The sequence below is a fragment of the Herpailurus yagouaroundi genome, unplaced genomic scaffold (assembly GCF_014898765.1).
Source record: "Herpailurus yagouaroundi ecotype Mexico unplaced genomic scaffold, PumYag 188, whole genome shotgun sequence".
NCBI classification, from domain to species: domain Eukaryota; kingdom Metazoa; phylum Chordata; class Mammalia; order Carnivora; family Felidae; genus Herpailurus; species Herpailurus yagouaroundi.
The window spans coordinates 23136152-23160332 of NW_024412419.1; the positions used below are offsets into that span (position 1 = coordinate 23136152).

At 53.5% G+C, this 24181-nt stretch overlaps 1 protein-coding gene and 1 long non-coding RNA gene across 4 annotated transcripts; one reads left to right on the plus strand and one right to left on the minus strand.

Annotated features, from left to right (window-relative positions):
• The first annotated feature begins 95 nt into the window (after nt 1-95).
• Nucleotides 96-24112, plus strand: FOSL2 (FOS like 2, AP-1 transcription factor subunit). Of its 3 annotated transcripts, none has more exons than XM_040496384.1 (4): nt 96-1025; nt 10873-11124; nt 16779-16886; nt 19316-24112. In XM_040496384.1, exons 1-4 carry the CDS (start codon nt 927-929, stop codon nt 19832-19834), a joined length of 978 nt encoding a protein of 325 aa, XP_040352318.1. In that variant the 5' UTR covers nt 96-926; the 3' UTR covers nt 19835-24112. The 3 variants fall into 3 exon arrangements, with proteins under 3 accessions (XP_040352318.1, XP_040352319.1, XP_040352321.1); XM_040496385.1 differs by lacking the exon at nt 96-1025 and adding an exon at nt 2203-2254; XM_040496387.1 differs by lacking the exon at nt 96-1025 and adding an exon at nt 2309-2999.
• Nucleotides 10416-13705, minus strand: LOC121044287 (uncharacterized). The gene is made up of 2 exons (XR_005797231.1): nt 13474-13705; nt 10416-10947 (listed from the first exon to the last, which is right to left on the minus strand). It is a non-coding gene; the product is annotated as an uncharacterized LOC121044287 (long non-coding RNA).
• Nucleotides 24113-24181: the final 69 nt, after the last annotated feature.

The window sequence follows — 24181 nt, forward strand, 5'->3', positions numbered from 1 at the left end:
CCTCCCCGCGCGCTCCTCCCCGCAAGGTGGAGTCTGGGGTTGACGTGAGTGAATCCACATGGTACAGGGGCTGGAGAATAAAGAGTGGAGTTGAACTCGTGCCATTGTAGTGACTCATCTCGGGCAGAGCGCAGGGGCTCCGAGCGAAGCGACGAGCAAGTGAGCGGCGCTCGGCGGGCCCGGGAGAGAGGGAGAGAGGCGCGGCCGGGCGAGGCGGCCCGTCCGGGAGCGGGCGCCGGGGAAGGGGTGCAGTCGGGCGCCGGAGCGGCGGCACGGGCAGCGGGGCCGCGTCCCTCTCAGCGCCGGCTCAGCTGGAGCCCCGTGGGCCCCCCCCCTCCCCCGGGCGCAGGCTGCTTTCTCCCGGCAAGTGTCCGAGCCGCTCCGAAACTCCGGCGGCGAGTCGACCACAGGAAGTTTATTCTCAGCTCCTTTTCTAAAAGGAGGAAATAGAAGTTTCTCCCAGCCGGCAGTCTTTTCTTTTCGCCTTTTTCGCCCTGTCTGAAATCGGGGGGCCCCCGGACCTGGCAGGCGTGACCCGCCGGGCTCCTGCTCTTTTTTAATTTCCAGTTTTTGATCCGGCCAGCCGTCCCGGCCGGGCTCCGGCTGCGCGCGGGAGCGGGAGGGCGCGCGCAGGGGAGGGACAGAGGGACGCGCGGACTTTTAGAGGGAGGGACTGGGTGGCCCGCCGGTCCCGCGGCGCTCGCAGAGCAGGAAAGAAGTGCGGCGCGAGGCGCTCGGGAGGCACAGTCCCCGGGCTGTCGCCGCCCCCCGTCCGCGCCCGCCACCGTCGGGGAGAAGCCCGGGAGTGAAGATTAGAGCCCGAGGCGCGGCCGGCAGGGAGCGAGCGCGCAGCAGCCGGTGCGCGGCCGCGGCGAGGGCGGGGGAAGAAAAACACCCTGTTTCCTCTCGGGCCCCCACCGCGGATCATGTACCAGGATTATCCCGGGAACTTTGACACCTCGTCCCGGGGCAGCAGCGGCTCACCTGCGCACGCCGAGTCCTACACCAGCGGCGGCGGCCAGCAGGTAGGTGCGGGCCCTGGGTGCACCTGGCGGCGCGGGTGGACCCCCGCCCTCCTCTCTCCGCCACTGCCTCTTTTGCTTTCTTTTCCCATTTTTGGCTCGGCGAGAAAATTCCTACGGGGTCACCGTTGTAGGTTCTGGATTTTCGTGTTGTCCGCCCACCGTTCTCCCCCGTCACTTAAAAAACAAACCAACAAACAAAACTGGAGCGGGGAGTGGGCTTGAAGAGCCGGCCAACCTTTTCCCTCACGCTACACCTTATCCAGACGAGCTTCTGGAATTGCAGCCCTCCTTCCCGGGAGCCTGTTAACTCCTCTCCCAGAAATCGTTCCCCTCTCCCCCTTCACTTCTCCGTGGTGGGTAAAAAAAAAAAAAAAAAAAAAAAAAAAAAATCTTTGCACTCACTGGCCCCTCCCGACATCCAAGGAATCTTCCTGTGGGAAAGCCCTCTCCCTCTCTGCCCCTGCTCCCCATCAGTCTTAATTTCTGAAAGAGGTTGGGGATTCAGAAACATGGTTGGGCTCCTTCAAGTAATCCAGAGTGAGAGCGAGGGTTGTCGCCCTGGGAATAGGGTGCGAAGGTCAGGAAGGAGGAGGTCAGCCTTGATAGGCTCCGGGCCTGCGCCTTTGTGCCCCCGTGCCCATCCATCTTCCGTTCGGGTCAGAGAAGGAGCTTGTACTGCCACCAGAAGGGACGCCTGGAGGGTCTGGGAGGGTCCCTGGGGCAAGGACGCCTGCAGAGAAAAGTGGGGGTGGGGGAAGAAGAGGCCTTGCTTAGGCTCTTGGGTGGTTCTGGAAGCGGAAAAACAACTTGTTTCTAAAGCAGCCGGACTGGTTTGCGCTGGAAGGATTGTGCCTGCGATCTGTGTCTATAAATGCCAGAAAGGTGCTGCTGGGGTGGAGGTGCCAGTGGGGTGCCTGCACTGGGCAGCAGCCACTCCCCCCCCCCCCCCCAGCCCACCCCCAGGCTTCAGAGGGAGCTGGCTTAACAAACAAGGCCACTACTACCTGAAGCCCATCTCCCTCAGGATCTGTGGAGTCTCTAGCCAAGTTGGCTGCAGCCAAGAGTTGGTCCGGTAAGGCAGTGGCCTTGGCCCCCAGAAGCCAGCCAGCCAGGAGGGGCTGGGGTTGGCTCCTGGGAGGGGTGGACCCTGCCAGAAAATAAAATGGAAACATGGCTCTCTTTAGGATCTGAAGAGGGATACCTAGTTCCAAGGTGATCCCCAATACTTGGTGAGTCCCCCAAATGGCTTTTCTGTGTCTTTCCTCTACCTCCCCTGGTGTCTCCCTAAGCACCGGCTGAAGAAGACCTAGTCTGTGCATTGAGGGCACATTCAGTGCACCTTTAATAATGAGCACCAAGGCGACGAGTTTTCAGTCTTGTCCTGAAAGTGATTTTGTTTGCTTTCCCTTCCCAGCGGTGGTTTTTATTGAATCCAAGTAGCATTAAGCCACGGTTTGGAGTCCTGTATGCCCATTGCCTCACTCTTTAATTCAACAAACGCCAAAACATCCCTCTCCTCCTCCCGGAATCCCAAAGGGCTCTTTTGATATCTTGTCTGTTCCTTTTGCTGCTGTTTTCGTGGCGGTCATCGCTGCAATATTACAATCTCGCCGCCTGGCTTTGCTCAGACCCTGGGGCCTGAATGGGATGTCAGACCGGACATCAGTGCCCCGACTGAATAATCTGTGTCACTAGGGCTTTGAGCCCAGGATGTGAGCAGAGGCAATTCCCTGTTTGGGAAGAAAATCAGACAGGAAACCAGTGCGAGGAAGAAGGAAGAGAACTCGGTCCGGCAGGGTGTAATGGGGCCTCATTACTGAAGCAAAAAGCAGCTGTTGGCTAATTCCTAGCATGCTGTAACACATGAGAATGTTGCAATTAGTAATAACTAGTGCATGGGTTCTCGCATATACGCCTGCCTGTTTGGCCCGGCAGCTTGAGTGAAGTGCCTTTCAAACCAGAGGGATTGGCAAGGTAATGCCGCTTTGGACAAGTCTTTCAGCCCGTCCGCCTCTGGGGGGAGGGGGGGAGAGAGGGGTCTTGTGGAGGGGGGAGGTTTTTCCATCATCTCTCCAACTTGGAGCAAAGCTGTTCTGTGGTCCTCAGGACTGACTTGAGAGGCTTTTGTTACTTCACAAGTCTGTGCTATGACCCTACGGGCTCAAGGTAACTTTATTACATACCAGATACAACTTGTAATCACTTTATTTCCCTCAGCTTCCTTTATGGGGAGGCTTTCCTGGCATTTAGTGGGGTCTTCCTCCTTTGTGGTATCTCAGTAGACCACTCAGTAGAAGAGGGTTCTCTGGTTTTCCTTTGGGCAAGTGAATATTATTTTTTCCTGCTCTGTTTGTGGGGTCTAATATTCCTGATAAGTTTGTTGCTGTCTTTTCAACCCAGAACCTTATCTCTGGCTTCATAAAGCTTGATTTTAACACATGGCCATGAGTTCCAGGGACTTCAGAGGGGTGGGGGGCAGATAATTCTTTGTTAAAACCACTCTTCGTGTATATGGCAGGAACTCGAAGCATGAAAAATATTTCCTGTTCCAGTTATAGTTTTAATCTCAAAACATTGGTGATTTTGTTTTGTCAATAATAGTTGCACACGCCTCCCCCTCCTGGCCTTTTCTTTTTATTGTTGTTGTTTTCTCTCTCCCCTAACTTTCCTAGGAAAACACCTCCCAGATATATGCCCTGCCTGGCTGCTCGACTATTACGGTTTCAGGACCTGAGCATTACGCAATCAGCCAGTTACACAAACATAGGTCATTTCATAACTTGTTTTCATCAGCTGGGCCCCCTTTTAATGAAAAAAACAAAAACAAAACAAAACAAAAACAAGATCTAGGACTTTTCCAAGGCTGCCATTTGTCTGTTCCTCAGATAACGTGAAAATAAACCAAGAGGGACAGTTCCTCTTTGGAATCAAGGAATACCAGACTTGCTCTCTTCTTTGGCAACCGCCCTTTCCCAAGAGACAGACAGACAGACACACATACACGCACACATGCACACACACAAAATTCCCCGGAGTGAACTTTTGCCAACTGTACCAGGCTGGGACATTCCTCACATCAAAGAACTTTTACCAGAAATGACTGTGATTCCCAAGTCAGTCCCAATCACACCTCTCTACTGCCCCCTACGGGACGTTCTTAGAAGAACTGTCTGGGGAATGTATTTTTCCAGGCCCAGACAGTGTTAACTTGGTGAGTTTTCGGAATTCTTAGGATTTTTTTCTTTTTAATTCAGGACAAATAAATGCCATATATTTAAAAGCGGTTAACTAGGAACTGCCTGACTTTGACATGCAGTTTTCTTAAGAAATTTTGTTTTGTTCTAAATAAAACCTGGTTGAAAAAGGAGTGCATTTTTTTCTTTCCCTGTCTTGATGTTTGTCTGATCTTTTGGGTAACCAGGAACAATGTCTTCAAATTCCCACGGCGTGTTTTCTTGCTGTGTTTGTATCAGGACACTGGGAATTTGGGGCGGGGGGGGAGGTGGTCTTCAGAATTGGCTGGAAGGTGGGAGGTGTATATATGAAGGGTTTGGTGCCCCCCCCCCCTTTGTCTTTGATCTTGTAGATGTTGTAGATTAGGATCAAACGAAATGTTATCCCAGGAATTTGTTCTACTGATTCTTGATGGTGGAAGTCAGCGTCAGTTTTTCATCAAAGCGAACGGGGTGAAATAGCAGTCATGTATTGTCTGAGAGGGTAGCTGAATTTTTCTGTCCAGGCCCCTGAGTGCATTGCCATTACTTTATTTCTGCCTGCCTTATTATTCAAAGTGAGTGTAAAGTTAGGGGCCTCATTTTCTTGTTTTCGTTTGTATCTTGATGCAAACACACCAGAAGTACACATCCAAATCCTTGTGGTCCCCTTCATAATTAATTATTCACTGAGGAGACTAAATACTTCTTTGAGTGCCATGGCTCTTAGACTCACGTTTTACAATGCCCCTCTTTTGGAATTGCCTTCAGCAAATCCTTTTGAAAACCCTCCCTGCTAACAAATCTTTGTCCTTTGAGGGTGAGCTTGATATTTGGAAGTTAGCAAAAGATGTGACATATAAGGAATCAAGTCTGACATAGAAGGTTGGGTGATCCAGCTGGGTCCAAAGCACAGTATGACCCAGAGTTGTCTCGATCTTGATCTCAAGAGTCTTCCTGTGAGAGCAGGCACCAAGAGAGGGCACACCAAAGTAGGCACTTTGGCCATCTGTCATTTTAGGTTTTCTTCCCCTCTGTTAAACAGGAATAAGGTGTTGGTTTTTGAGAACTCAGGAAGCTAACTTTGTGGTCTGTTTGTTGAAAGAAAGAAAAAAAAATAGCATCATTACTTTGTGGACATGTCTCATCCATGTTGCATGTGGTATCTTTTGATGGCCACAGCATTTCAACATGACGGCAGCTGCTCTGATTGAGGCAAATAGATCTGTTCCAAACCCCGCTTGGTAACTCTATCCCTCCTCAATTCACTGGGCCAAAAAGAGAAGATATGCGTTCTCTTGCCCAGCACCATCTCACTGGCAGTGACTTGGCCATACTCACCCTGCTGGAGTTAAAGGGAATATCAGATGCCATGCCCTTCCACTGAGTGCAGGAGGGGTACATGGAATAGTGGGCATTACCCTTCCCACCCTCACCCGGTGCTTTGGAGTGGGGGGTTCTGGCCAGAAGGGCCCTGGGAGGAAAGAAACTGGGGACGCTGACAGGTAACTCGGCATCAGTCGCTTTCTCCTGTCCCTTGTTTTTCTTCTCTCCCTTGTTTGCTTCACCCTGGCAGTTCAGAGGAGGAAGGGGAGAGTGTGGTTCCTTTGAGCGAGCCTGGGGAAGGGAGGAAGCTGACGGGAGGCAAATCACCTGAGAGAGTGTTCATGTAAAATGTGGGGAAATCATGAGTTATTAGCAACCATTTCCATCGTGACACAAATGGCTTTCTTCAGAGAGGAAAGGTCAAAGTGATACCAAATGCAGAATCTGTGAAGATTGATTGAATTCCATATAGAAGGCTTTGGAGAAAATGACACGTTTAATAAAAATAGAGAGCATTTGGGTCCAGCTGGACCTCAGTTGTGCTCTGGGGTGTATGAGGTAACATTTGCCCTCACTCTGTCCTCTTCCCCTGAGCCAGTCTCTGGAGATTTTGGAACTTTTCTTTTCCCATGCTGGGGATGTAAAGAAAAGAAAAAGGGGGAGGGTGGTTCTTAAGAGAAAGAACCCAGTCCATTTCCAGGTATGCACAGTCCTACCTGTCTGCCTGCTGAGACAGGTCACAGGTATTCATGGGCTTCGTGGCTTGAGTGGTTGGGGGCCCAGTTGAGAATCAATGTGATGGTGGAATACCTGGCCGACAACACCGCCCCTGACTTCCATCTCAAATGCCATTTGTGCCCAGCTCACGAGTTTCTGAGATAAGCTCAACCCCATCCGTGTCTTCAGGAAAATGGGAATCCACACCCTGCTTCCTAGATCCTAGACTGCTCTTGACCCTCATTTCTGAATCCAAGGCCTAGCTGTAAAATTCAGGAAAGTCATTTTCCCAGATCAGAAAGTGCTAGGCTGCAGGGACCCCTCTGACCCGACGAAGCTTGGTGGCCATAGGGCGCTGTGTTCTGAGCTGTCTTTCTTAAACAGGCTGTGGGAGCGGGACTGAACAGCCCCGTGGCATCCTTCAATATAGGTGCTTCGGGATAAAGAAGGGTCTTTATGACGCCAGAGACACACAACAAATCTTGTAAGGGCTCGAACTTCAGCTTCAGGGTCTGAGTGAGACTCCCTGGGTTAAAGGAAGAGTTCTAATTGTGTTTGGCTTTTTTTGTTCCCTCTCTTTATTCTTGCCGCATCCCCCCCCCCCACCCCCGAGCATTTGGAGAGGGAATGGGCCTCTAGAACAGGGGGCGCCAAACTATGACCCACGTGTCTTTGTAAATAAGGTTTAATGGAACATGGGCGCACCTATTTGTTTACATATCGTCTGTGACTGCTTCCACGCTATAATGGCAGAGTTGAGTAGTTGCGACAGAGACCGCATGACCCACAAAGCCTAAAATATTTACTATCTGGCCTTTTACAGCAAACGTTCGTCAGACTCTGCTCTAGGAGGTCGGTGGGGGCCAGTTTGTCCTTTTATAGGCATTCTTGCCCACCCAAAAGTCAACAGGATGACACAGTCAAATAAAGCATCTGGAGGCTTTGCCAGGCCGGAATGCCACACAGCCGTCCAGCATCTTTGATCCCGTCCCTGGAGGAGGAGCTCCCAAGGGGGCTGGAGAGCCCCCCCCCGGGGACTCAAGTGACGTCCTGGGTTCCCTGCTGTATCCCCCACCCCTCCCAGCACACGCTTGGTGCTGCAGCAGGGCTCGTGGTGTTCCAGTGCTCACAGCTGGGAAACCCCGTGTTGGTTTCTACTCAGTATTAACCCTTCCATAGAGCACCATGACTTATCCCCAACATGATGTTTGACTGATGGTCAGGTCTGCTGGCAGAGAAGACTGTCAGGCTGACTTCTGGGACCACGGACCCCCTAGCCTCACCTCATCTCTCCTACTCCGGTGTAGCTTTCTGAGTAATACCTTTGGAGCTGAGACAAGTCACATCGGCCAGAACCCATTTAAACTTGTGTGAGTGTCTCAGAGAGGCTCCTCTAGGAGACAAAAGCCTTCTTTATCACAGCCCCAGTCCCCTGTGGGGATGGGACATTGTTTTCCTAGGGCCAGTGTGTTATCCAGATGGCTTTACCTCCCTCTGAAACAAGTTGTACATGCGTTTCGAGGCAGTCATTACCTAGTGCCTTGTTTTTATGGCTGTCTTGTTTTGTCTAGACCAAGCCATTGCTGCAAGCAATCTGGCTGTTGGCCGGGGAGCACATTCTGTAGAACCAGAGCGAGGGGACCGAGAGCCCCCAGAGGGGCTGAGAGTCGTCCACTTACTCCCAAGGAGTCTTAGTCTCCGAGCTGTGCTTTAGGGTTTTTGCTTGCTTCCCATGGGCTGAGAGAGGAGCTTTTTGTGTGTCTGTTGGAATGAGGAGTGGATTTCTTGGATGCCATCCGGAAAGAGAAGCTGACAGTTCCCTCACAGAGGTGGAGGGTCCCATCGAACCATCATGCTGGATGCCTCAGGTGCCCTTCAGACCCAGAACCTGACCTGAAGAGAGACATGGAATAAAAATGTCGGGTGCCTCCCAGGAGTGGGAAGCTGACCGTCTTTCCCGGAGCCGCCCCAAGCAGAGTGCACGGGCACCGTGGTGATGTGTGACCGCGGCGGCGGTGCTGCTCGTGATGATGATGCCCTTCCATTGGTTCAGAGCGGCGGTTCTCCACCCTGGCTGCACGCTAAAATCTCCCCAGGCATTTAAAAAAAAAAACACCTTATCAGAACCCCACCCCGGACGTGTTATTTTAGAACCCTAATGGCGAGGCTGGCTCCGGCCTTGGTGTTTTTAGAAAGCTCCCCAGAATGTTCTAACGCGCAGCCTTGGTGGAGAACACCGGAGTGCCTTTTATAGCCAGCGATTCTAAGGAGCTACTTGTTTCATCGTGACAGTGATTTGCGAGTTTGGTGTTCAGATTCTTCTTCACAGACAGGAGAACTAAGTCCTCAGTGATTTTGCAAAGGTGTCCGCCCGGGCCTCCTGGCTCCAGGTGGAGGGTTTCCTGCCACCACCTTCCTCTCCCCCCCCCCCCCCCCCCCCCCCCCCCCCCCCCACCCCCTGCCAGCTCCCCTCCAGCAGCCCAAGAGAAGCGTAGCTGTCTGGGCCTTGCGTGCCTCTGCGCACGCTCAGCCACGCGCACGCTCAGCCACGCGCACGCGTTCTCCATCCTCTGCCTCCTCAGAGGCCCAGCTGAGTTGTCCATTTTCTTCTCCTTGAAGATCATTTCCTACTTGGAGTCTTCCTTGTTCACTGCATCCTTCCTTCCTTCCTTCACACACACACACACACACACACACACACACACCCAGCTCAGGCAGCTCCTGATAAAAAACCGAATCGTCTTTGCCTTCCAAGGTGACTCAGAATCCATTGTACTGGACAGCTCTTCTTCATAGTATCTCAGAATCCACTGGTAACTTCACCGAGTCTCACGATTCATCCCACTGGGGCTCTCCTCGCCCAATCCCAGAATCCATCGTGCTGGGTCATGCTTTCTTCACAAAACGCCCTTGCCCCGGGGCCCCAGGGCAGTCTGGGAAGGGAGGCAGAGACGTGCCACCACCCAGACTGGGGTCAGGCAGCTGGCAGGGGAGTGAGCAAGGAGGGGTCCCCAGCTCCCCCAGTTACAGTGAGGTGCTCTAAGCTCCACTTACTTGCATAACAGGAACCCAGGTGTCATCACCGGGGACAAAGGCAACGGTGGTGGCAGCCGCCATTGCTGCTAATACTTGTACTCCTGGTTGGTCTGACCAGGCCAAGATAGGAAGGGAAGCTATAGCACCTGTGCCAGCGATAGCACGATTTCATCTGGGATCGGACCTGTGGGGCCTCCTGGGTGAGAGGGGCGGTCGACAGGGATGAGCTGACACCCTGAGGGCAGCAGGGGTGGCTACGGCACTTAGGTCTCGATTTCAAGGAAGAAAAAAGCAACACTACGGAAGCTTGCGTAGCACCGTGTTTGAGAGCCTCTTTGAATCCTGACCCCCCCCTGCGTACGAGCCATGTGGCCTTGGATAAGTTACTCAATCTCTCTAAGCCTAATTTTCTGCCTCTAAAGTGGAGATCATGGTCGTTCTTACCTCAGAGGGAGAATGAAGGAGATAATTTAGGTCAAACACTACCATGGTGCCTGTCGTTTAGTAAGTGCTCAGCAGGTGCTCTTATTGCTTTCATCTCGTCACCCACCAGATTAGGGAAGGAAGGAGCCTGAGAACTCCTTTGTGTGGAGATGGGGGGATGACGGCTTCATTAGGGGAGATTTCCCCTGAGGAGCTGGAAGCCATGGGCTGCGGGGGCAGGGAGGCCCTTCCTTTCTCCCCTCACTTTCTAATAGTCGCTCTGAAGAAAGAGGAGCTTGACCCATTTTAGTGTTTGTACTCTGTCATCATCTTATATTCTAAATAGGATGCTTCCTGCAGCACGTTCCAGAGAGTTCTGCAACTTGGTCTGGGCATGAATTAAGAGACAGGGAGAAAACGCTGAGCTAGCAGCACGAGAGTTTCCCACAGACACAAACATGAACACAGATAGATATGTAGGTAGGTAGGTAGAGACGCAGTGTGTCTGCCCCAAGCAAGATGGCAGTTAAGGGCGAGGAGAAGGAAGGTCTGGCCACAGATGCTAACCCTTGCAGTCTCATTAGTTGGAGGACACCTTTTCCTGGACCTGGTCTCACCCTGATGGGGTCACAGCCCCATCCTGAACCTATTCAGAAAGTAACAAAAGCAGGCACAATAACTTTCCTGGTGATCTTTGTTGCCCTCCCCAACCCACCCAACCTGTGGGTGCGCCAATGTCCTCAGAGGGTCCCGAGCCCCAGTACCCTGGGGACTAATTGGAGGTGACCCAGAGGCTCATGAGGCTGGGTAGGAGGCCTGCGCTCCTGCAGGTGCAGGCAGAGCTAGCCTGCTGAGTGTTGAGTAGCTAGGGGCCGCATCTGTCCTCGAAGTCATTTGGGGTATGACCACATCCTTACGAGCCACCTGGGGAGCGAGTTGCCAGGACCTCCGGGGAGCGGATCTGACATGGGGCCTCAGGAGTAGTTAGGATCCCACTGATTGTGTCCAGGGAAGCCCACCCAGTGTTCCGACCTTGGCCCCCCCCAAGCACTGACTGTGCTTCGCCTCCTGGCTCCGCTTGTCCTGTTCCATTATGCACCTGTTGGCTCAATACTGTTTTTTCCTCATTTCAGAAGTTCCGGGTAGATATGCCTGGCTCAGGCAGCGCCTTCATCCCCACCATCAACGCCATCACCACCAGCCAGGACCTGCAGTGGATGGTACAGCCCACAGTGATCACCTCCATGTCCAACCCGTACCCCCGCTCACACCCCTACAGCCCCCTGCCGGGCCTGGCCTCTGTCCCTGGGCACATGGCGCTCCCGAGACCTGGCGTGATCAAGACCATTGGCACCACCGTGGGCCGCAGGAGGAGAGATGAGCAGGTACGGCTCAGATCAGTGTAAAGGAGCCTCGTCAGTGGCTTTCTGGGCCTCAAAACGCACAGTGTTTTTCTGTGGAATGGTGGGGAGCTGGGGGAGCGGTCTGGGAGCGAGCACTGGGGAGAAGACGGAGCTGGGGACCGGGGGCACACGACCCTCACCGTTGGAAGCAGAGCTGGGGGCCGGGGAGTCAGGCCCGGCTCTGTCATCTTGCTCATGTCCCTTAGAATCTCCGAGTCTCCGTTTCTTCAGTTGCAAAATGGGGATCATGGTACCTGCCAGCCAGGACTTGTTGCCATGCAAATGAGATCACAATTGTGAAAACACATTGCATGTGGTAAGGTATCAGCAAATGGGAAGGACTGTTAGGACCTGCCTACAGTGGTGTCCTTCCCTGATCCTTGGCAGCGAAGCCACAGGACAAGCAGCCAACGAAACTCTGGCCGGGAGCTTTTTTTGGATTAGCCCTTGATCGTCCCCTAGGGTCTGTGGCAGGTGAAACACTCAGCCGACCTGCAGGGTCGCCCTCCAGGCCCACTCGGTGTCCGGGGCCTCCGGCTCGCAGCAGGAGCCCATTTCGGGTGCCTAGAATCCCCGTCCCAGAAGCGCAGGGACGCTGGGGTCTTTGGAGTTTGCTCAGCTGCTTTAGCTGACTGCGTGTGAGAGGAGGAAGTCAGGCATCAGCTTTTTTTATTCTCAAAGGGTTCAGCTTTGAGAAGGAGTCAGCCTGGCAGGGAGGGACACCAGAAAGCGTTGGGCCCGTGCTCTCTAGACACCATCTACCCATACTGAAAAGGCATGTCGTCCGTATCAATAGTGAACCAGGGTAGTGATGGGCCCCCCGATTCCCCAAAGAGAGGTCAGAATCATGCATAAAAAGAGGGAGTGAGCCTTCCAAGAGCCCCATCGGTCCCCCTTCACAGATGACACAACCGAAGCCTCAGACAAACATGCCTGGGGCCATTTGGCAAGAGAATAGGGAAGTCTGGACAGGAACCCATTCCCTGGATTCCCTGTGCAGTGCTCTCTTACCAATACCATGCCACCATGGATCCAGGGAAGGGAAGATACTTTAGCGGTGAAATCCCTTTTTCAAATGAGATATTAGCCTGGAGGATCAATCCTATCCATTTCCATCACTGTCCACCTCCACTCTGAGACCCCAGGTCCACAGTGTTCCAATACAAGGACCTTCAAACATGGTGCCCTGTGGATAATCATGGATCCAGTTCCAGCAGTCCCCAGGGTACTTAGAATTACAAGGGTCACCACTCCGAGACACTGGAAGCATTCATGGGCTCTCTGTTCCTCTGAGGACAAAGCGGGGCCTTGCGTCCACTACATGCTGGTTTGTTCTGCTAATGGTAGGAGTCCGCGCAGGGCGACATGGAGAGTAATAGACACTGTAATAGATGCAGCTCTCCGTTGCTGTGGGGGCAGATGGCCAATATCCCCCTCACTGTTGCTTTCCGTAATTGTAGATATTGCAGTAGCAGTGATCATAATGTCCTTTATGAAATACGCTTCCTTCAGGAGCCCAAGGTGTCAAGCTTTCTAGTCACCGATGAGTTGGATCCCCCCTTATGTAAGTGACCCCGAAGTAAGAGCTGGTCTTGCGAGGGATTCCTGAACTAGCAGGACACAAAGCAAGATGTGCTGAGCACTCTTCCTTCTTTTCTGGGCCTCACCCACACGAAATTTAGAAGCTTCTATCTGGAAGGGACTTTGGAGACCAGCTTTTCCAGTTTCCCCTCTGTCCCCATTTTACAGATGAGGAAACAGAAGTCCAGAAAGGAGAAGGGCCCTGTCTCCTCTCACTAAAGTGAGTTAGTGGCAGAGCCAGGACTGGAATCTACCTCCTTTGACCTTCAGCCCTGTGGTTTTCCCACCGCACTACCCTAGGCATGCCTTTAGGACAATCTGTCTGGAGGATTTCCTTCCTTTTCAGCGAGGGAGGGAGAGAGCCAGGAGCATTTTGTCCCACATCAGTTAGGAATTCAGACAATCATCTGGCAGCTTGGAGGAAGCCTGGGGAGTAGCATCCTAGAACCGTGGCTCTTTGGGTTCCTAGCCCTAGGGTCTTTTCTCCGAAGCTGATTTCCTCCTTCCTGACCTCCCCCAGGGGGAGGAGCCTGTGACCCAGAGCCAACATGGTGCCTCACTGCCCTGCTCCAAGCCTGCCCAGAGGCTGCCTCTTAGGCCAGTGGCGGTGACCCGAGGAGGCCGGGAGCAGAGGGTGTGTGGCTTGTGGGTGGGAACTTGGTGGTGCTGACACACTCAAGCTTTAACCGCGTTGAAGTCACCACCCCTGAACACTTCCTATGCTGACAGCTCCCCCACGTTGCCCCATACCTTACAGATAGCGGAGAGACTTCTGGGCTGATCAGGAGGCCAAAAGCGGTCCGGAAGCAGCCAAAGGGGGAGGGAGGCTGAAATGTACCACAACAAGCTCTTCATCTTTTCTGCCCCTCGTCAGTGAGGGATGAAGGCCTTATCTGGGCCTCAGGAGGAGCCCGGTAGCCCTTTGCGTGATGAATCCTGAACGCAGGGCTGCGGCGGGGCCAGCAGGCCCTCGGTAACTCTGCTGGGCTCAGGTTGAGACAAGTTTAGAAGCAGCAAGTATTCAGAGCCGCAGCCAAGTGGCCTCATGACCTCAGCTGGGCAGCCAGTCCCCACACAGGGCCAAGGTGCCAGGTTTGTGCACTATGGATCTCCGGTTCATCTGGATTCTTCCAGGGCTCAGAAAAAGCTTCAGAGAGGAACCTCGGAATTCCATCTTCTTTCTAGCACTTTCTAGGTTAGAGAGGGCCCTCACACTGAATCTTTTTGTTTTTATTTTATTTTATTTTTTATTTTTTTTAATTTTTTTTTTCAACGTTTATTTTTGGGACAGAGAGAGACAGAGCATGCACGGGGGAGGGGCAGAGAGAGAGGGAGACACAGAATCGGAAACAGGCTCCAGGCTCTGAGCCATCAGCCCAGAGCCCGACGCGGGGCTCGAACTCACAGACCGTGAGATCGTGACCTGGCTGAAGTCGGACGCTTAACCGACTGTGCCACCCAGGCGCCCCTTTTTGTTTGTTTTTAATTCTTTTTTGTTTTTATTTATTTTTGAGAGAGAGAGAGAGAGAGAGAGAGAGAGAGACAGAGCATGAGTAGGGAAGGGACAGAGAGAGAGGGAGACACAGAATCCAAAGACAGGCTCCAGGCTCTGAGCTGTCAGCACAGAGCCCAACACAGGGCTCAAACCCATGAACCGTGTGACCTGAGTCGAAGTCCGACCCTTAACTGACTGAGCCACCCAGGCGCCCCTCACACAGAGTCTTCATCTGATCACCACAGAAACTTTTTGGAAGGCAGGGCAGGTCCCAATAATTCCATTTTCTAAATGGGAAATCTGAGGCTTAGAAGGTTTGGTGATTTGTCCATGGCAACACAGAAATGTCACATCAGGGTTTTGTGGGGTTTTTTTTTTTTTTTAAGTTTATTTATTTAGAGAGACAGCGTGAGCGGGGGAGGGCCAGAGAGAGGGTGAGAGGGAGAATCCCAAGCAGGCTCTGCACCAACAGCACAGAGCCCGACGCGGGGCTCCAACTCACCAACTGGGAGATCATGACCTGAGCAGAAACCAAGAGTCGGATGCTTAACCGACTGAGCCACCCGAGCGCCCCCATATCTGTGTTTTGCTTCCAGTCTGCCTTAGACCTCTCAGAAGAGAGAATATGGAGCCTTTGGCTCTCTAGGGGAGGCAGAGGATTTCAGAGGCCGGGGCTGAAGACAGGGCGTGAGGACGGAGGTGGAGGCGGGACGAGGTATGGGACCCTGAGACCAGGTCTTTGGAAGGGGCCTGGGGACTCCCAGAGGCAGACCCTGTGCTCTCTGTACCCCACCTGGAGACCACTGCAGGGGGCAGAGGCACAATGAGGGTGGGGCTGATGCGGGAGTGGAGCTGGGTCTGGTTCTTAAACGCGTGAGGTGAGGTCGTGGAGGAGGTGAAGGAACATGAAGAGGATATCCCGGGTGTGAAGAAGGTCCCCGGGGCAGATGCAGGACGAGGCGGGGCTCAGCCGAAGCCCTGGGAGATCTGAGGTGCCAGGAGGCTGGTAGGTCTCCCTAGCGTGCCAGGCATCCTGCCTCCCCCCTGAGCCACACACCTTGACTGCTAGAGGGTGGGGAGTGGATTTGAAAGTTGAGAAGGTGTGACGAGCCTCTCTGTGCTCAGGTGGCCTGATGCCTCAGAGGGACTTCGTGTCCAAGGAGTTGACTGGCACGTTTTCATGCCAGCGTTTGGAGAATTTGATGTGGGGCTCTGGCACCTTGGTTGGGCCCATAGGGTTACCTCAGTGTAGACAGAGATGGGATTGTCCTCTGTGCCCTGCTTTGCTGTTCAGGATATCACAGCAACAGACCTGCAGGGTTGTGGGGAGCCCTGGGGACTCTGACCTGGGCCCAGTCAGGTCCGTGACTCCCTCCCTCTCTCAGTGGGGACAGTTTCTCTCACCCCTCCAAAAGTGGCTTTGGCTTTTTTCCCATGTTGTCCCTTAGGGTAGGACCCAGATCTTACTCCTCTAAGAATCTTCTAAGCCTTCAGTACTGAGCTTGGCACGTAGTAGGTGTGCTATCAGTGTCTGAGAACTGAGCAGAATGGTCTTTCTTTCGGAATTACTTTCGGCCTTGGCCCACAGCCATCTCCTCCTGTCACCTCTGCCTGCACTGAGGGGCACTGGGGTCACAGGAAGGGCTGTATGTAAACAGAGTCTCAGCCCTATGTAGTGGAGCGGAGTTCTTGCCCAGGGGGCATGAGTCACAGGCCCCCAACCAGCCTCCTTGCAAGAAGCTAGATGAAACGCTCTGCGGAGGGATTTTTGTTCATTTCGTTTTCTGATAAATCTCCAACCTCTCAAACCACGCCCGGCACATGGAAGGTTCTCATTTGTTGAATGAATGCGGGTGGTGGGCAGCAGGATTTAATGTGCCTGGGGGGTCCCTTCTCCTTTTTGCCTGTCCTGTCCAGCCTAGCATTGTGCCAGGCACACTAGTGAGCCCTCCAGGTTGAATTGTGAGCCACTGGCACGCTGGGGCTGGTAGAGGAATTGGAAGCCAGGTGGTATCCATGGCCCACCTTCAGGCAATAGAAAATCCCCCCCCCCCCCGCCAGTGGTTCTTACTCTGGGCCGAGCTACTTAACCAAATGGGGATAATGAGGCTTGCAGAGTAGGCAGAGTGGTGGGGAGGAGTAATTGGCCAGGGTTTGGGAGAAGCTGTGTAAGTGGGTGGGGCCAGGCCTGGCTGGTATGAAGGGACTCTGGGAGGAGCAACCCCAGCTTCTCCTCTCTGGCCTTAGCACTGGATCAGGGCTGACATGATAAATGCTACCATCTTGTCTGGGCTGTTGAGTCCTTGACACGTTGCTGTCCTGTTCTCCCCCTCAAACCTGGGACTGTCACTTTCCAGGGTGGGCTCAGCTCTAAGTGTCCTCCCGGGTGGCCACAGCAGGGAGCGCATATTCTAGAATTGCTGAGCCCAACCACACTCCTCCCGCCTCTCTCCCTTCCCCCCATACCTATCCCAGAAGAGTTTCTTAAAATGTAGTTAGGAAACAAAGCTAGGGAACCATTTACCCAAACCTAATCATGATCCTTGACCTTGGCCTCTAGCTGTCCCCGGAAGAGGAGGAGAAACGTCGAATCCGAAGGGAGAGGAACAAGCTGGCTGCAGCCAAGTGCAGAAACCGACGCCGGGAGCTGACGGAGAAGCTGCAGGCGGTAAGGAGCTCCGCAGGGGCCGGGGGCCCTTCTGGGTGGGCACGTGCTAGGGCCCCAGGCCCCCTGGCCTCCCACCCTCTCCTTGCCCACCAGTGGCCTGTATAGATGAGTCAGTGCAGACAGAAACATTCCTTCCTTTGAGCACATAGGTTTAGCATTGCCCTGATTAAAGTAGAGATTGGGGGAGAGTGCTGGCCTTTGGCACCAGCCTGGGCCCAGAGAGGGAGTTCAACAGCCTGCAGGGACCCAACACCTGTGCGTCTCCTGCTCTCAGACCTGCTGGGGCCCCTGGGTGAGGGATGGCACAGAGTGTTGGTATTGCTAGGCCCTGAGAGCCCGCGCAGGCCCAGACCTGCCCCCTCTGGGGCTACTTCCCAGCCTTTCAGCCGCCCCCATGCCTACCACCAGCAGGAATGATCCAAGCTAGCTGGTGTGGACAGGGGGAGACTGCAGTCTGAGGGGGTCTCGAAGCTCTCTGGGTCTCATGGAGATGGTCATGTGCCAGCTGAGTCGTACTGTCTTGGGGTTTTCTCGTATCCTTCATGGGCAGGAGGATTCCTAATCTCTGCTATGAGCCTGAAGCTGTCACCTTGGTACCTCATTCTGCCCTGTGAGTCACTCTCCCCTGCTGCCTAATTGCCCACACCTGGGGGCTGTGGCCCTGCCCTTCCCTCTCAAAAGCCTGACCTGACCAACGTCACGTAACTCCCTCCAGAGCCTAGCCCTGCAAGATAGGCTGAATGGCATGTGGAGGAAGCCCAAAGTCAGGACTAACTCTCCTGAGCAGAATGTTAGAGGGAGACTGTTGGCAGTCCTTAACAACGACCAGCCAGGGACGGGCTCTGGAAATCACAAATTACCTTACACATCCCATGACGTTCTCGAATGCTCCCAGGTACCATCCACCTGCTTCAGGTCCCCTTTGTCCAAGAGTGAGAGCTCTTGGGGATTGAATGTGTACTGTGTGAATTCCATGTAGCCTGTAGTGATGTCCCGTGGAGGTGTGTGTGAGCATCGGGAGGGAGACCGGGAGCTCTCCGTCACTAGGTGAAGAGATCCCTTAGTGATCTGTACTCCCTGGGTAGACTCCCCCAGGAGAGTCCTCCCTACCACTAACCTTCTAAGGGGCCAGGTCCTCTTGAGTCTACCCTGGGTGCTCCCTACCACTAGCCCCAGAATAGCCCCTCCTCCTCCGGGCCGCCTGCTTTTCCTCCCCTCCCTCCCTCCCCCAGAAGCCTCACACCCTACTCCCCCGCCGCCCCACCCACCCCAGCCACCCAGGCCCCTGAGCCACATCCTCCACAGGAAACCTCTCATAAGCTCATGACGTTCGTCAGACCCTTGAGACAGATGGAAACTTTTTTTCACTGTGGAATATGCTGTGCTCTGCTCAGCGAAGCTCTGGCCCACATCATCTCATTCTTGAACGGGAATCTGTGTTAGGGGAAAAGTGGGGAGGAGGCCGTGACACACACCTTTTCACCTTTCATACCTGCTCCTTCCGTGTGCTTTGCTGCTTCTCTGGCTTTGTACCAAAGGGAGGGGGCCGAGCTCCTCGCCACGGGACCCTGCCACCCTCCTCGCCTGCTCAGGCTGTCAGGGTCCTCATCTGTTAAAGCACAGGGACTGAACGGAATATTCTCCCAGGGTTCTGTGAGTCCCGAAGCACGTGCTTCAGAAATTAGAGTAAAAAAGGGAAGTGGGGCGGTGACGATTTAGCGGGGACTAATGGAGAACTTCCTGCCAGGCTGGCACCGTCCAAAGCTTGTGTGTGCAGCGTAGAGTTTAGTGTTTATGCATCCACAGGCAGGCTGGACAGGGGTGAAGGGGTATGAGAAGGACTGGGGGGGGGGGGGGGGTTGCGGTGCAGGGAACTGCATGCTGCTCTCCCTTCCCCTCCAGACCTCACTGTTCCCCCCTCCTGGGAAACTGCAGTCCTGGCAGGGGGGCAGTAGAGCCTGGTAGCATATGGACTCTGGAGTAGATACATCAGGGTCAAGTCTGGGCTACCCTGTAACCTGCTTGCTCTGTGACACTGGGCAAAGGACAAGACCTCTCTGAATCTCAGTTTCCTCATCTGCAAAGTGAGGTGATTGATGATGCCTGCTTTAGAAATCTCCTGGAGGATTGATCTGCAGTGCCTGGCACAAAGTAAGCCCCCGGTCGTGGTGTCATTTCAGCCTTCCTCCGAGCCTACTTTCCTCCTTTCTCAGGAGCTTTGGACATAAAAGGAATCTTGAGCCACCAGGTGACTCAGAGCCAGTGGGGTCCGTGGCCAGGGGTGTGAGCGGGCTGCTTTCACAGTTGGTCCTCTGGGGACAGCTCTGGTTTTCCTTTTCTCACCTGGATTGGAAGCCAACCCCACCCCCACCCCAAGCAGGTCTCCCCGGCAGGCTCCTATCCCTCACACACCTCTCTTCCCCCTGCAGGAGACAGAGGAGCTGGAGGAGGAGAAGTCAGGCCTGCAGAAGGAGATCGCTGAGCTGCAGAAGGAGAAGGAAAAGCTGGAGTTCATGTTAGTGGCCCACGGGCCCGTGTGCAAGATCAGCCCCGAGGAGCGCCGATCCCCCCCAGCCTCTGGGCTCCAGCCCCTGCGCGGTGGAGGCGGCGGAGTGGGTGCCGTCGTGGTGAAGCAGGAGCCCCTGGAAGAGGACAGCCCCTCATCCTCATCGGCCGGGCTGGACAAGGGCCAGCGCTCTGTCATCAAGCCCATCAGCATTGCTGGGGGCTTCTACGGGGAGGAGCCCCTGCACACCCCCATCGTGGTGACCTCCACGCCTGCCATCACTCCGGGCACCTCGAACCTCGTCTTCACCTACCCCAGCGTCCTGGAGCAGGAGTCGCCTGCGTCACCCTCCGAGTCCTGCTCCAAGGCACACCGCAGAAGCAGTAGCAGTGGGGACCAGTCATCAGACTCCTTGAACTCCCCCACTCTGCTGGCTCTGTAACCCAGCTCCCAGGGGGTCCTCGTCACTGCCTCCTTCCCAGGGACCAGCACCTTCAAGCACTCCAGGGCCGTGAGGGCAAGAGGGGGACCCTACCCGAGAAGAGAGCTTCCCGGCTCTGGGGACACCCAGGTGGGATTTGGTGGTGAGGTGTTGAGGACTTTTGGTGATCTCTTAGAACTCACGGGACCTCCTCCCTCGTTCATCTTGCAAAGTGAATCCTGTGTCTTGAAAAGCCTTGGAGAACTTGGTTCAGTGGACTCAGGCATCTCTCTGGCTTCTGAAGAGCCTGAAGCTGGTGTGGACCGTTCCTGTCCCTTTGTTAGGATCTGTCTCTGGAGTGATGGTGTCCTTCCCTGCCCCACCAAGCATGCTCAGTGCCTTTTGGTTTCACCTTCCCTCTCTTCGCCCCTTCCTCTCCCCAGTGTCGATTTTACTTCCTCTTGGTTTTTATCAAAGTTGCCATGACATTTCATCGGGGTGGTCTGAATATTAAAGCTCTTCATTTCTGGAGATGGGGCAGCAGGTGACTGACTCTTCTGCTGGGGCCGACTTGTCCAGAAGGGGACAGTCAATGTGCAATACAGAACCTTCCCTCCCTTGACACTCCCCGGTCCACCACCATCTCCAGAACCACCAGCAGGGCTCCCTGAGCTCTCAAGGAGATGCTGCCATCACTGGGAGGCCTGGAGGACCCTTCCTGCCCATCCTTGGAGACAACTTTTGGAGGAGCGGCTTGGCCAGAAGACAGGGTGTGAGTGAGACAGCCGGGGCACAGGTTGGGTTTGCCAAATGCCTAATTACCAGGCCAGGAATAGTGCCAACAAGCCACACAGGTGTGTCCCAGCCAGCTTCCCTTGACCTGGTGTCTTGAGCAGGACGTCTCCTGTAATTACTGCCTCGCCATCCTGCCCCTGGACCCTTCTACTAGACCAGGGAGGTGTCCCTCCCTGGGAACCGCACAGCACTCCCAAGTCTCTATTGGCTCTGCCATCCCCGGTCTGGCTCTCAGGGTGACGCCACCCACAGAAATTTAATGAGCGTGGGCCTGGGCCCTCCCCAGATTGCTGCCCGGGGCAGGGAGGGGGGGGGCACCTCCCCAAGCCTTGAAGGCACCTTTGCTGTGAAGGGAAAGGTAGGGGAGGAAGGAGGGGAGGCAGAGTGGGATTCGCCTCTCAGTGAGATGTCAGGCCTTTTCTGCCCTCTGTGGTCATCATCTGCTACCTGATGGAGTGCTTTCTCCCTTCCACACCATGTCCTCCCAGTGTGCTCCTCAGGTCCAGCCAGCCAGCTGTGAACCTCTGGCCCAGAGCTCTTGCTAAGGCTTGGGGCTTTCATGCCCTTCCTGGGGGCTGCTGAAATCAGAGATGAGATGTATTGCTTCCCACTGCAGGGGGCGGGGCGTGGGGGCAGGGGTCCTCCTGGCCTCTTGCAAGAGCACAGCTGAGCGAGGGCCCTGCCTCCCACCCCTCTGAGCCTTTTTCTCCCTAAGGCAAAGCTCTGGCTGATCTTCTAGAATTGGCCTCTGCTGGGCTAGTGCTTTGGGGGAGACCCCACTGTTGTGATTCAGCTCTAGAGATCATTGTATGATAATTTAAAATTATATAGATATTATTTAAATCAAACCCAGTGGGGGTTAAATTTCAAAGTTAGTCTCGGGAGAGAAAGAGAGAGAGAGAGAGAGAGCTGTGACACATTAGCTCACTTGTTCCTTTCACACACCCAGGCCTCGAGGGCGGGTCCTTACTTAATGCCCCTGACCCTCCTCTGTGCACTAAAATGGAACACGCAGAATGGAGCCGCCAAATGCTTAAAACATGCAGCCTGCTCTGACTCGAAGTGATGTGGGGAAGGATAAGCCATGCAGAGAATGGAGTTTAAAAGAAAAATGATTTTTTTCCCCCCCAAAAACCTTAAAAACGTTATTTCCCACATTCCTTGGCTATGATGCTGCCCTCCCGAGTTCCCAGAGGTTCTGGGCGGGGCATTAGATTGGGCAATTGAGTTTCTGGCTTTGGATTAACCAAAGAAATAGCAGTCAGCCAGGAAACGCAGGAGGTGGGCAAAGAAAACTGGGGTGCGCTCTGCTCTGAAGGGCTTAATCATCTCAAGTGGTATTTGTGGCCAATTGGGAGCTATTTGCTTCTTTTTGCATATATATATATATATAATATACATATATTATATATATTTCCTAAATGAAGCTGCTTTTTGGTGTTTTATTTCTGAAAGTCCCTTTGTGCCCCCCTTTGCACGGCACTGATCCCGAGGCAGGCCGTAATCTGTGACTTGGGGCCAGGCTGGACATTCCTGGGATAGCGTTTGGCCTTAGTACAGATTTCAAGCTGTGTTGGCTTTGGGACCAGCAGAAGGGAAAAACCACCGCCTCACAGGGCTTTAGAGGCCTCTAAGCTGCGTTCCCATTCAGGACCCCTGGCTTTGTTCTTGGAGGTGGTTTGGCTTCCCCAAAGCCAGAGGTTATTTGGGGGAAGGCTGACCATTCACACCTAACTCATGAGCACATCCTCAGTTAGCTGAGGCTTCTTCTGGCTTGTTCTTGAAGTTCCTGCACACACACCATTGTTCCAGAATCACCGGACTCCAGGCCTGCTTTCTCCTCCCGTGGCTCCGGCTAAAGGAACAGCTGCAGTGGGGGCGCCTTGGTGCTTAAGCTGGGAACTGCTGGGCCTCCCCTGTGTCCCCAGCCGCGAGGCAGCTGGTGTGGACTCCAGTTGGGCTGCAGGCAGCTCTGGGACGGCATAGGGCAGGCGCGCCTCGACAGGCTAGTGTGACACACACGGTCCTCGTGGCCACCTGGCTGGCCTCTCTGGGATCCGTCCTCTTCCTGGCTGAGTGGAGGGACACAGCTGCTGACACAGGAAAGAGAGGAGATCCCAGGTGAAGCTTAGGAAATAGCCGGGGCCAGCTGCACGCAGAGCTTTCGTGGGGAAGTTTGCAGAAAGACATCATTGTTCTGCCTGTGAGAAAGGCCAGGTGCGCCCACTGGCCAGTCACACAAGCATCTCGGCCAGGAGCCATCAGAGGCTATGGCTTCCTTTCCTCAGGCTTTGGGGACAAGAGTCTCTTCTCTGCTCCCACTGGGCTCTGAGTCTAAGGGAGGGCTCGACGCCATAGGCAATGGAACTTTTCTCCCCTTGATGGACCAACAAATGTTCCTGCAATCTCATGTTTACCTTTCAGGTTGATCTCCTTTCCTGATCAGATATCACACAGCCCCTTGAAGAAGGAAAAGAATAAGCACCTACTATGTGCCAGGCACTGTATTAGGCACTTTTATAAATATACCCTCTTTAGGATGAGACTAAGGGGCGAGGGTATCCCCTGTTAAAGGCCCCCAAGTAATGGATAAACAAAAACACTTAGAGGTGAGAAGGTCCGTCTTCAAAGATCTCAGGCAAGGTTGCCCTCAGTCGGAGGTTTGTTCTCAAAGACCCATCCCCCACAGTGCCCTCCCACCTCCAAACTTCTTTTCCCTCTCCCTTGTCATGTGCTCCTTTGCACTCCTCAGATGGTTGGAGGGGTAACCTGAGTCCTTCTAGAATTTGTGGACCAATAGGATACGTGATGTGTGTAACTTCCTTTAAAAACTTAAGTAAAAGGGTCTTGCTACTTTCTGCTTGTTGAGTCTTCTTGGCATTTATCTTAAAAGCCAGCATCTCACTATTTATTGACAGGTTGGGTGTGTGTGTGTGTGTGTGTGTGTGTGTGTGTGTGTGCACGTGCACACGTGCGTGCGTGCCTACATTTCCAAGTGTGCCTCCTGCAGCTTTTAAAAAGAAAACTCAGTCATCCCACTACTAATTTGACATCTCATGCTTCTTAGTGTTTGGGCCATACATTAACAGAGGGTTTTAATTGGCCAGTGCTGATGTGTTCAGGAAAGGCTGGGTCAATTTGAGCGGGGCATGGGAAGGGGAGGGGGAGAAGAAATTGACGTTTATTTTATTATTTATTTAAAATGTTTACATCTTTGTGTTGTACCAAGCCTGAATAGAAACAGCATTAAAGTACTCAGTTCCTCTCTCCCTCTCTTTCTTCATTTTTGTTTTTAAATTTAGGCTAATGATGCTTTTTTTTTGTTTGTTTGTTTCTAAAATGACTTGTGACATGTGCTGTATAAACTGTATAAAAAGGTTCTGTTCTTAAAGACGGATGGTCATTCCTCTGGGGACAGTGGTCACCAAGAAGTCTATATTGTAAGAGAATACAACGTTCCTCAAAAATTATTTTCTCTGTGTGATTAAACGTTTATTCCATTTATTTTAGTTTGTGGTTACTTGATATCGAGGAAGAAAATATTTGCCTTTGTATAAAGAATAGGTGTCAGGG